Source organism: Ursus arctos, unplaced genomic scaffold (genome assembly GCF_023065955.2).
Source record: "Ursus arctos isolate Adak ecotype North America unplaced genomic scaffold, UrsArc2.0 scaffold_29, whole genome shotgun sequence".
NCBI lineage: Eukaryota > Metazoa > Chordata > Mammalia > Carnivora > Ursidae > Ursus > Ursus arctos.
The window spans coordinates 36,139,547-36,153,199 of NW_026622974.1; the positions used below are offsets into that span (position 1 = coordinate 36,139,547).

Below are 13,653 nucleotides of genomic sequence, written 5' to 3' on the forward strand. Positions count from 1 at the left end.
TTTAATGCTTATTTTTTAAAGACAAGGTCTCAAATAGCTTACTTATAAAAGGCAGCACTTCTGTGAAACCTTGACATTCTTAAACAAAAGGTTGGATTTGCTTATTTTTTTTTAAGTTGATTTTTTTTTGGTCTCTGTAGGTATCTCTAATGTAAGCCTGAAATAGTACTTATGAAAGCTCTATCTCTAATCCTTCCCTCAGGTAAATACTGGCTGTATATGATCTCTACTATTTCCCAATCCTGGGCACTTCTCAGCTAAAGTCCCAAATTATATCTCAATGAATTTACAACAGAAGGGAAAGGTGTGTCCATGTTAATATGATGCCATAACACTACTTATGGGGAAAGTGGGGTAGGGACTATCTGGCCAGGCTCTCTAAGCCAATTTTTAATGTGTTGTTTATAGCCCTTAAATCAAAGGATTGACTGATATCTGTGACCTTTTCAGAATGGAAGCCATGATTTCATAAATAAATATAATCTTAATTGTATTTTGAAAATTAGATCACATTCAGAAACAGGATGGCCTGATGAAAGACTGTACAAGGTACCAGATAGTCTGCTCTGGAATGGCTGTCTTTTCTTAGAATGGAGGGGGTCACCTGAGTGCAATTAATAATGGAAGTCTGGGAATGAATTTGAGAGGGCTTATAAGTTAAACAGAGATGTTTCCAGTGACCTCTATCTACAGAAACATCTCCATTTTAGTTCATAAGGAAGACAAGGTGGGTATTGTACCTTAGGTAAGTAAACTAGCTTAGTTGGTTAGCTACATCAGTATCTAAATTCTGAGGCTAAGAAGCTCACCTTTGTTTCTCTTCCATATGAGAAAGAACAGTCTGGGATTTTCTAAATATCAGCAGACCTAATTAAACTTGCAAAACAGCTATCATTTTCTAATATTAGTAGACATAATTAGATTCACAAAACAGTTACCAAGAAATTATTTTGTATTAGACATACTTCTGGGTGCTAGAACTGATAACATGAATAAAATTCTAATGTTCCAGGTGGGAATCACTGAATTTTAAGTAACCTCAAAGATCAGACTTATTTAAATATAGATGATGAACAAGGAGAGAGGAAATATGGGAGGCTATGACAATGCACTAGACAACTACCCGGGATTTGAGAAATACCTGAAATCAATGGAAGGGGAAGCAGTATTTGTGTGACTACAAAGAGGCAGTGTAAGAAACAGTTTAGATAGTATAGCATAGTGCTGAAGAGCATGACTAGGAGCCAGAGGGCTTGGATTTAATTCCTGGTTCTACTACTTTCAGCACAGAATCACTGGCAAGTCACAAACCCTCTTTGCCTCATTTTCCCCACCTATAAAGTGGGGATGATAATAGTACTTATCTCAAAGGGCTGCTGAGAAGATTAAAAATTAAAGTGTTTAGAACAGTGGCTTGTATATAATATGCCCTATTTATAAGTGTTAGGTATTTTGTTTAGTAGTAATAATTACTTTTGTTAGTATTATTATAGCTAGTGTTGCATTCAATCTGAATCATAAGTTAATAAGACCAAATATTATTTCTGAAGGGAAAAAGTGCTAATGTGCATTTTTCGATATTACATTTTGTTAACTGCATTTTGTAACTGAATAGTCTAGAGGCAAATACCATAAGATACAAATAACCAATCCCTTCTCCAGGTATTTGTCATGAATAAACTAGATTTTAAATAAGAAGGAAAAGTCATTGGTAGATACAGACAGCAAAGACACAGATGAGAAATAAATGGAAGTAAAACAGATTTCAGAAACTTCAAGCAAATTAAGTTTAAATAAAAATGAAAGAATAAAACCACATTGAGAAGGTGGTTCTCATATGAGAAATCTCAGAGATAATATAACATGTAGGTTCTTACATATTGTTCAGAAAACAATGAGAGTATTAATTTGTGTGTTCCAACCTTTTTGGGAAGAAGATGTTATACATTCAAGGTACTATTTCTCTTTTTTTTTTTTTTTTTAAAGATTTTATTTATTTATGCGACAGAGAGAGAGACAGCCAGCGAGAGAGGGAACACAAGCAGGGGGAGTGGGAGAGGAAGAAGCAGGCTCCCAGCAGAGAAGCCTGATGTGGGGCTCCATCCCAGAACGCTGGGATCACGCCCTGAGCCGAAGGCAGACGCTTAACCGCTGTGCCACCCAGGCGCCCCTCAAGGTACTATTTCTCTTATATTCCCTATCTTTATAACTTTGAAAATGTTTTTTGCATAAACAGAAGTTTTTAAAATTCAGGTAAAGTAAAAAAAAGTCAATATGAAAGATCTGAATGATAGATTTTGGAGACATTTTTCATTCTTTGTTGGAAAATTCAGCTGCAAATTTAATTTAAGTATGATGCAACCTATAGGACTTTCTCCTCTACTATGCTGGACTTCAAGAACTTTGTAAACAATGAGTAAACTGGACAAAATATATGAAACAACTATTTACAGCATTAGACAACTGGCAACACAAAACTGTGATTCCTAAGAAAAGATAAACTAGTGAGGTGAGCCCTACAGTTGCTTGAAGGTAGATAAATTCAGGAATGTTAAGCAGGGAGGGGGAGATCAGGACAGTCTCACTGTGTTAAGGTGAGAGATAAGAGTTCAGAAAGCCTGAGCCGATTAGAAGTTGCAGGGCAGTAAGGGAGGAATCACCTATGTAGAAACAGAGCTCTAAAGATCTGCATGGGGGTCTCCCTGAGTCCTTGCTGAATACTAAGTCTTATTTGTATAGTTTGAGCAACTGGAAAGCTATAGGCTAGAAAATTCACAGACTTCACACAAGGAAGGGAGACTCTGGAGCTCTAACCAGCTTGAGTGGAAAAAATCCTCATTGTTTAGTAGGGTCATTCAGTAGAAACCTCAGAAAGGCTGTGCCTTAGTACGAGTGTCAAACTGTACTATGAAAGGCTACTCGAGAGTTCCCCTAACAAAGCATAAGAAAAGCCTAGGAAGGATCAAGCTACCAACGTCAATTATCTGCCAGAACAAAGCTCAATACTCTTTATAAGAAAATAACAAAATCCTGGGGCGCCTGGGTGGCACAGCGGTTAAGCGTCTGCCTTCGGCTCAGGGCGTGATCCCGGCGTTATGGGATCGAGCCCCACATCAGGCTCCTCTGCTATGAGCCTGCTTCTTCCTCTCCCACTCCCCCTGCTTGTGTTCCCTCTCTCGCTGGCTGTCTCTATCTCTATCGAATAAATAAATAAAATCTTTAAAAAAAAAAAAAGAAAATAACAAAATCCAGACACTCAACAATATAAAAATCTACAATATCCAGCACCCAATAAAAAAAAAACACACTAGATTTACAAGGAGAAGCAGCATTCAATAGGACACCCAGAAATGCACAAACACTGGGATCAGGAGAATATGCTAATGTTAAGGACTTGGGGAAAACAAAACAAAACAAAACATGAGAAAAGATACCAAAGAGATTTTAAAAAATATGCAAAAGGAACTTCTGGATTGAAAGAAAAAAAAGACTCAATGAATTAACAGAAGATCAAAGGCAAGAAGAAAAAAATCAGTAAACTTGAAGACACAGCAGTAAACACTGAAGCGCACGGAGAAGAAAAAAGCTTTAAAAAATGAAAGAGTCTTAGTGGCCTACGGGACAAAATTTAGCCATCTAACACAATTGTAATTAGGATCAGAGGGCAGGGGATGACAGAAATAATATTTGAAGAATTAGTGACAAAAATTTTTTTCATTTTGATGGAAACTATAAATCCACAGATCGATGAAGCTCAATCAGCTCCAAGTAGGATAAATTTTTGTGCAGGGGCTCAGCATCCCTAACTCACATATTGTGCAAGGGTCAATTGTATATGAAAGTCACTAAGACAGATCTTAAAAGTTCTTATCTCAAGGAAAAAATGGTTTTTTGGGTACTGGTGATAGATGTTAACTAGACTCGTGATCATTTCACAGTGTATCAAATCATTATGTTGTACACCTGAAAATAACATAATGTTATATATCAGTTATACTTTAATTTAAAAATTAATTTTTTTAGATTTCATTTTAAATAAGTTAAAAAACCCTCAAATCTATGTAAAAGAACACAAAAGACTGGGAATGATAAATATGTGGATAAATGTTTTTACATGAATTTAAATTTTTTATCTTCTTAAAAAATTTTTTAAATAGACTTCTAAAAACAATAGTAATTATAATACTACTATTAATACATCACAGGGTTTTAAGATATATAGAGGAAAAATGTATGACAAAAATAGTAAAAAACGTTGAGGGGAGTTTACTGTTTTTAAGACTCATATAAAGTGATATAATGTTATTCGAAAGTAGACTATATTAAATAAGATGAAGATGCATATTATGAATCATAGAGAAACTAAGAAAAAAAATAAAACAAAGGGGCATAACTAACAAGCCAAAAGAAGGGATAAAATGGAATGTTATAAATACATGATCCAACAGACTACAGGACAAAACCAACACAACAAATAAATGGTGAAAGAGTAAATAACCATACCAATGAATATATTTTTATAAAGCGTAGAAACATTTAAGTCAGAGATTGTCAGATTGGACAAAAAAGCAAAATCCAGCTATATGCTAACTATGAGAAAATCATTTTAAATATAAAAACAAGACATGTTAAATATCAAAGATGGGTAGTAAGGAGGGCACATACTGCATGGTGCACTGGGTGTTACACGCAAATAATGAATCATGGAACTTTACATCAAAAACTAAGGATGTACTGTATGGTGACTAACATAACATAATAAAAAATTATTATAAAAAAAGAAAAATCAAAGGTAGAAAAAGAAACACCTCCTAAGCTATGCCTTAGAGACACTGGTCCTGGCTCCACAGATTCCCCTAGTTCTTTTTCTGTCTTCCTAAATGGTCCTTTGCTCACTCCCAACAAATGAGGCAGCAGCACACTTTCAATCACTTCTTAGTAGCTCAGATTGTAACATAGGCAGTTCACTCAACCTGATCAAAGCTCTTTTCAAGATACGATTTTCCTTTTATTCTTTTCTCCTACCAACAGTTATATTATCTTTTCAAATATTGTACATTTTTAAACCAGCGAAATTACCTGCCAGTTCTTCATGTTTCGATTCATTCTCATGTTTATCTTCATTTAGTTCTACATTAGCTTGATAACTGAAAAAAATTTACTTAATTTAGTATTTAATGTTAATAATACACTTTCATGTAATCTTTCAAGTATATTTTTAAAAAATCCTAGCATTGTATTTTTCTTCTCAAGTACTCTTATTCTAACAAAACCTAAAAATTTCAGAGTTATAACGAAAATGTTTTGAAAATAAAGGATCCTCAAAGCCTAAGACTAACCGTAGCTATCCAATTAATACAAAGAGGAAAAAAATGCCATATTTCTTAAATTTATACACCAATACATACAATTTTATACATAAGTGTGTGCATTTACATGTCTCGGGGTCCAGATATCCTTTCTACACTAAAAATTAGATACTGACCACAAGCTATGAGAACCAGTGAAGTCTACATGGAGGCCAGAAAAAAATGTCAGGTTCGGCATTTACCTATTAATAAGCAATTTAATCATGAAATAGAAGCTGACTAGGAACCTTAAACCAATAAAAACTCAGAAAAGTGACAAAGGAGCTTGAGCAAATTTTAATTATATTGGGTTAGTTCATGTACCGCTTTCTATCAAACCAAGGAATCCGCCCTACTTTTTTCAGTCCATCAACCGTCTTTAGTGAGATTATCAGCAAATCCAAGAAGCTATAAAACTTTAATAATAATAGCAGCAAACAATACTGCATACACAATGTTATTTAGCACTCTGACTAGCCTGTCCTAAGGCAGAAATATCAGTCGTTAAGAACACTGTTAAGAAATTTACAAAGTTAAGAAATATTACAAAGGGGCCAAACGTTGTAGCAAACAAACCTGTGTATACTTAATCTGTGTTGTTACTATTAGGAAAGGCGATCACCATGGGCCCGGAGTGTCCCTATATGTTCTTGTGGGGTACACCAAGAACGCAAGGCACAAAGCCCTCTTTCCCAGGTTATTTCCCAGGATTGTGTTTGCAGAGAGCAACCCTGAGGGATGAGGAAGTATCTCCTCCCAGCAAAGAAGCAGGCTCGTTTCCTCTTACTATAAAAGCAATGGATTCCCCAAGCTCAGTGATCCTCTCCTATAAAGCAACCCACTGCCCATGCGACGGCCATCATGGACCCTCCGTGTTTTCGCCGCAAGCTTTGTGGAGCATGGGGGAACTGAGGCAAATAAACATGAGACTCAGATATGGCTTTTATAGTGAGAAATAAAGTCATTTGTTTCTGACCCAGGAATCTTTTTTTTTCTTAAAGATTTTATTTATTTATTTGACAGAGAGAGAGACAGCCAGTGAGAGAGGGAACACAAGCAGGGGGAGTGGGAGAGGAAGAAGCAGGCTCCCAGGGAGCCTGATGTGGGGCTCGATCCCAGAATGCTGGGATCACACCCTGAGCCGAAGGCAGACGCTTAACAACTGAGCCACTCAGGTGCCCCTGACCCTGGAATCTTGTGACTATTGTCAGCATCCATGAAACTGGCAGGGTAACTTGTTAGCTTACAAGCAGGGTAAAAATCTCAAACCCTACACAATTCATGAAAGTCACTGTACTGTTTTATCCATGGTCTGTAAGAAACTAAGCATCCTAAGGAAACCAGGTACTCTAATAAAGAAAGGTTATAATTCTCCTTACCCTTAATTTAATTATAGCTTGGTGTTCTTAAAATCTTGAAGTTGTAATCTCGCTTCCATTTATAATTTTAAAAGGTCAAAGGTCTAACTGTACTTACAGAAGACCGCACAGTCAACTAGTAGGATTTTCAGGAAATGAGGTTTCCTGATAATCATCAGGTCAACCATATACGAAGAGGGGACAGAGACAAAACCTGTCTTTACTCCCTGGTTCACCCTTTTTTTTTCCCTGTTCTTTTTTCCTCTGAGCTTATAACAGCTACTTGAAATCTCTTATTTACTTCATCTGTGGAAAATCACTTAAGAAGTTACTTTCATAATAAGGTCTTTTTGCAGTGGGCCATTAGTCCCAATAGCACTGCAGGCATGACATTTCAGATACCTGGACGCAGAGCGGGCTCTTAAACACAAATTAACATATTCCTTTCATATATAAGAGAAACGATGGTCAAAATAATGAACAGAGAAAAGAGATAAAATAAAATTTAACTTTTGTTTGTTATGATATTTACCTATTGAAGTCCATGCACATAACAGCCTTCCAAAAATATAGAAAAACATAGAAATCATTTAATGATTAGTTGATATTAGGCTTACATTACCTATGTAAAGCTTTAAGTTGTGTGGAGTCATTAGAATCCAGTTCCTTATTTAATCTTGAATAATCAATAGAAGATGTTAGGCCTTCCTCAAGCCTGGCAAAAAATTGCTCTTTTTCTTCTTGTTCTTCTAATGTGTCCAATCCCAATCCAAGAACACTATGATTGAGTTCAGAAACTACTACCTCTAAATGAAAAGGACAAATATATTTTATTAATATGCATTTTGGTAAAATTAATTTGAATGATGCATTTACTGATATAATTAGTAAAATTTTAAAAGTTTAAAACATACTTTACGTAATCTCTCACCCACCACATATATATAGACTTGTATTCATAACCAGCGTGTAAGGTTACAAGGCTTCCCTCAAGATCGAATTCTAAACCTTCTAGGAAGGTATTATGTCTACATGCTTCAGTAAAGGAGGCTCCAAGCTATAAGTTAGTGTTTGTAAAAATTTTAATTATAGTATTTAATTTAGTTAAAGATAGTAATTAACCTGTCAACTCATATCCTTCACATTTCTTACCATTTGTTTCTAAGCTGTCAATACTTAAGACAGAGGTTCCACTGCTCTGAAGAAACTGAACCCTTTCAGCAGACTCCTCTTCTATTTCCATAATAGGCTGAGAAGGCTTCTTTGCTTTCAGATAGCTTACAGTTGTTCCAAGCAGCCCTAGGGATGGGATTTAAGACATGACTGGATACTTATGTTCAGACTGTTTTGACCCTATGTATTAACCAGTAATACTGTTATACTAACTTTTTTTTCTGTTACGCTAATTTTGTGGACAGTAGCTATAAAATAAATCTGGTCTATTAAATAAAAATCCATCAGACATAAAGCTCACAAAAGAAAAATTATAATACGATTTATTTGTATTGTATCTTATTAAATAATCACAAAAGTTTCCATGAGACAAAATTTTAAAAATTACTTTGAAGCTCAATTATTTAATACAGTATACCATGCCACTTTAAGAGTATCTTCTGCCTCGAGTGAAGGAAGAATGGGAAATAAGTAGGCGAACTAGAAGAGGGAGACGACTCCAGGAAGGACGGAGACAAGGTACGAGGGTCAGCAACGGGAGGGGCAGGCCACACTGGAGGGTGCACGAAGGCCAGTGAGGGTGCATGTAAAGAGTGAGGGTGAGTCCAGGTGGAAATGAGCCCAGAGCAGGAGTCGGTGGTCAGACCAGGCCAGTACTCAGAGCCGGGGGCAGCGTTTTTCTTTTTATTCCAAAAACACTAGAAAACACTGAAAAAGCTATGCAATATTCAAAATTTCTTTATCATAATAGCATCATTTGCTATAAAAAAGTGAAAAATGGAAAAGTTAAATACTTACATTATGTGATATGCATTAAGATTAGAAGAATATCACTTTTGCTTAGAAGGAAGTCTTATTAAGAAGTCACAAATTCTGAACTGAAGGGCATTATGCTAAGTGAAATAAGTCAATCAGAGAAAGGCAATCATCATATGGTTTCACTCATATGCGGAATATAACAAATAGCGCAGAGGATCATAGGGGAAGGGAGGGAAAACTGGGAAGAAATCAGAGAGGGAGCCAAACCATGAGAGACTCTTCACTCCAGGAAACAAATTGAGGTTTGTGGAAAGGGAGGGGGGTGGGGGGATGGGGTAACTGGGTGATGGGCATTAAGGAGGGCACGTGTTGTGATGAGCACTGGGTGTTATACGCAACTAATGAATCACTGAACACTACACCAAAAACTAATGATGTAATTAATACACGTTGGCTAATTGAGTTTAAATAAAAAAAGAAAAAAAAAAGAAGTTACAAGTTCTGACTTCAGTTTCCTAATTACTGTCCTCTCAGAAAGAATTCAGAATCTATTTTTTATGGCTTTGTGTGAATAATGGCTTTATAGATCAAATAGTAACTTCCACGGTTGCAGAAAATCAAGAGATGCTATCTGTTGACACTTCAAACGAGAAAGTGCGTGCCACAGTTGGGGTGCTGTTGTGGCACCTATGGGGGGTCTCACCTTGGCTTGGAAGCTGGACTGAGGGATGTGACCCACACTAACTGAGCTTACAAGAGATTAATGACTAAAACCAATATCCAATTTAGTTATTCATAATGAAGAGTATAACCAGGATTAGATTGTTTCATCCTTTAGGCAGAACATTTTATCCTTACGACAACTGAAAGAGAAAATTATAAAGCTGAAGGCTCAATGTTGATGTTTAATGATGTCTAAAATTGGTAATGCATTCCTCTCTTCAAGAGGATGTTTACTTCCCCCTCAGAAGCTTCTACACTCTTGATGGCAGGGATCCTATCTTGTCTGTATACTAGTGCCCAGTACGCACAACATAACATGAACTCAGAAATGTTTGAGATTGAACCAGGGACCAGGTTATGTCCTTGGGTGGAGAAACCCTCTTCTCGGTTTAAATGGATATTGTCAAAGTTTTCTTCTTCATATTCTTCTTTGAATCTTTTACTAATCAAATCCATCCTGATTGATAAATTCTGTCTTAAAAATTAACACCTTTAGTCAGGTTACATTGAAGCGTTGGTCCAGGACCTAGTCTTTTCCTTTGGGATAAGTATGCACATTCTTTTTTTTTTTTTTTTTTTACAATAGCAGATTTTATTTATTTTATTATAATATTTTTTATTATATTATGTTAGTCACCATACAGTACATCCCTGGTTTCTGATGTAAAGTTTGATGATTCATTAGTTGCGTATAACACCCAGTGCACCATGCAATACGTGCCCTCCTTACTACCCATCACCAGCCTATCCCATTCCCCCACCCCCCCCCCCTCTGAGGCCCTCAGTTTGTTTCTCAGGGTCCATAGTCTCTCATGCTTCATTCCCCCTTCTGATTACCCCCCTTTCTTTAACCCTTTCTTCTCCTACCTATCTTCTTGTTTTATGTTCCATAGATGAGAGAAACCATATGATAATTATCTTTCTCTGCTTAACTTAGCACATTCTATCTCTGATTCATTACTTTCTTTCTTTTTTTTTTTTTTAAAGATTTTATTTATTTATTTGACAGAGAGAGAGACAGCCAGCGAGAGAGGGAACACAGCAGGGGGAGTGGGAGAGGAAGAAGCAGGCTCCTAGTGGAGAAGCCCGATGTGGGGCTCATCCCAGAACGCCGGGATCACGCCCTGAGCCGAAGGCAGACGCTTAACGACTGCACCACCCAGGCGCCCCTGATTCATTACTTTCTAGAAAGACCTTAATGCTAATTAAGTCTCAAATCTTTGTGAACAATTCCAATAGTATTTCATCATGTAATATTCTTTTCAAGCACCAACAGGGGAAAGATTCTAAAAAAGAATTCTTTGCATGCAAACTTTAGCATTGTTATGTGGTTGGGGGATTTATGAAAAATGCACTAAATTTTTCAATAAGGCAATTCCTTATAGTTTTAAGAACAGAGAAATGACTATCAAATTTACTCTAACATTCATTTGTTAAATACATTTATTATTTATTCACTGTTGTGGTCAGGGGATACAAACAAATGAAGTGTTTCCAGCCCTCACAAAGCCCGCAACCTCAGGAGCAGCCTACAGGTAATGACTATCAGCATAACGTGTAAGTGCTATCATGGTGTTTTGAAATCAAAACAAAGGAGAAAATAATTATGCTGAAAAGGGAGCTCGAAGAATTAGGGAAGAAGGATGAGAAAAGGCGGTCTAGTGGTGAGAAAGCATGAGCTAATACACAGAGGCACAGAGTCAATGATGTTTCCAGGAGATAAGGAATAACTGAGTATGGCTGGGGCACAGGAAGCTAGAAAGGAGGGTCCTACTCAGATGATGCAGAGCGTTAGCTGTCACATTAAGGAATTTGGGCTTAATTTCATAGGAAAGACTAAAGCAAATTTCCCCCCAGGGATATAAAAATCCTCTAAGTTTATAGAATGCTGCTTAATGATCCATAAATAGTACAAACATGGGTTAAGAGAAGTAGCTCGGGGTTCCTTATGGATATGGCAGTATCATAGACAGCAGGTATACCAAAGCAAATACTCCAGACAGTAGTTTTCCACTTGTAAAGATGTGACTAAGAATAGTTTTGGGAAAGGTATACACATATGTCAGGTAGGATGATTAGTGAGTTCTTTACCATGAAGGCAATAAATTACTTTTTTTACTACTGTTATTAACAGACTGTGATACCAAAAATCTAAAGATTTGTTAAAATCTTCCCAATGTAATGACATTAATACATTGCCAGAATATTTTATTAAATCCTCTTAAATCAATTTATCATTATACATGACAATATAAAAATATACGTGTATTATTCATCACCTTAATTTGAGTAAATATAAAATTATCCCAATGCAATATAACCTGATAATGCAGAAACATCATAGATTCTTAATTACATAATAAAGATATTATAAAGTGAATATGAAAATTCAAGCTTCAAAAAGTCATGCTACTAGTATTAATTTCTTTATATAATGTATAGTCCAATAACAAAATCCCAGAATTAAAAGTCTTGACTGACCCCTTGTGGTCAAATAATTTGTAATAAAAAAAATCAGCAATATTTACCACCATCTTCAAAATCATCTTCAGTTAACCACCACGGCACTGCATCTTTCTTTTTCACTTCTCTTTTAGGTTGTCTAGGTGTTTTGTTTGAATTCTCAAAAGAATCATCTGAAAGCTAAATCAGATAAAAGCTATTGAATTAAAATTCGAGAATCCCAGATTCATCACTAAAAAGGTTTCTTACAGTTCTTCCACAGTTCAGCTATTGCGTGCATAAACACTCTCAGGACAATGTATAAATTTGTATTTTTAAACATATGTGGCCAAAATAACTTAAAAATCAAGTATATATCTCTGAACATCAATTTCATATCCAGAGTTAAATAAGTAAATTAACCAGAGAGAAAACATCAACGATAACGACAAAGAAGTAAAGAAGACTTATCAAGAAACTGGATCAAGAAGGGGAAAAAAAGAAGTATTTGACCTCTTCTAGACATTCTCTAGGGTCTAAGAATAAATAATGATTGAGCAAAGTTACCTAGCATCACTCTCAAAGAGCACACAATTCTAAGATCAGACGAACTGAGTTTCAGGTGCTTACCAGAAAAATTAGCATTTTGTCACAATGATTAATAAACTTTAATAAACTTTTATTTGTCCTTTTCTACTCTTCAGGTCCAAATTTCAGTACAATCCTAAATCCCTTATACTAACCCTAATTGACCCACCATCACTGCCACCACTCTCAGTCAGTCACCTGGCCTCTCTTCACTGAGAAAATAAAGACCTTCAGTCAAAAACCACCCTCCTTTCCCTCACTCCACCTGTAAAGGCTGTCTTCCTTTCTCAGAAAAGAAATTCTTTCCTCTACACCAAGAAGAACCTGCAGACGGGTCAGTCACCTCCCACCTTTCTAGGTTCTTACATCCTTGGTCATCCCATGTCATGTCCACATCTGCACTCTCCCCTCCTTCTACCAACCCTCCTTCCCTCAGGTTATAAACCTGACCATCTCTGTAACCTCAGGCCCTAGCACAACTGTGGAATGGAATAATGAACATTTGGGTCTACTCCACTTTTTCTTAAAAAAGCAAAGCAAAACAAAACAAACAAGATCCTTATTCCTACCTCCTCTTTATTCTACCCATTGCTTTTCTTTTACATACCAATTTCTTGAGTTTCCTGCTCAATCCTTTAAAATCTGGTTCCCATCCCAAACAACTCTCCTCCAGGTTCCCAAAGCCTCCTAAATGCCACAAATAAAGGATCACTGCCAGTCATCTTCCCTGATCACATCATGGAATTTGATACCCGTGACTGACTCTTCCCGAAACTCTCTACCTTTGATTTCACAGCATCATTTCCTCCAAGATATACTTCAGTTCTGTGACCTTTACCACCCATCTAGTTTAATAGGTCTTGGTTCTTTTGCCCATTTCTTTACACTAGACTTCCCCAGGAGTCTGTCTTTGTCCTTTTTATCCTCACTCTACCCACTTCTGGAGAAGAAACCAACATTTATTCCATGCCTGCTATATATCAGGACCTATCTTCAGGTTATCTCAATCTTTAAGCAATTCAATCAAGATTTGTCAATGGGGAAACAAGCTCAGAGAGGTTAAGCAACTTGCCCCACATGCTACTGTCAGTAAGTGCTACAGACCTGGAATTCAAACTGAGGTCTGAGAACACCTGTCCACTTTCCAATATAGTATCTAGTCCCCCAACTGGGACAATGTCACCAGGATGCCCTTTTAAACTGGCAAGATGACAATGCACAAATTTCCACCTGCTAACTAAACAACTCTATCTCAATGACTT

The 13,653-nt window shown here is 36.5% G+C and overlaps 1 protein-coding gene across 5 annotated transcripts in view; it reads right to left on the reverse strand.

The window, feature by feature from the left end:
- The window catches only part of CEP162 (centrosomal protein 162), a 101,337-nt gene that overhangs the window by 75,353 nt on the left and 12,331 nt on the right, over positions 1-13,653 (reverse strand). For 4 of the 5 annotated variants that reach the window (XM_026506983.4, XM_057303937.1, XM_026506984.4 and 1 more), the window contains exons 3-6: positions 11,890-12,004; positions 7,859-8,005; positions 7,329-7,512; positions 5,080-5,147 (exon numbers count right to left, since the gene is read on the reverse strand). In XM_026506983.4, the coding sequence (XP_026362768.1) occupies positions 5,080-5,147; positions 7,329-7,512; positions 7,859-8,005; positions 11,890-12,004 (514 nt within the window). Of the gene's footprint in view, positions 1-5,079; positions 5,148-7,328; positions 7,513-7,858; positions 8,006-11,889; positions 12,005-13,653 lie in introns of those variants that run through there. The other variant, XM_057303938.1, reaches the window with a different exon arrangement.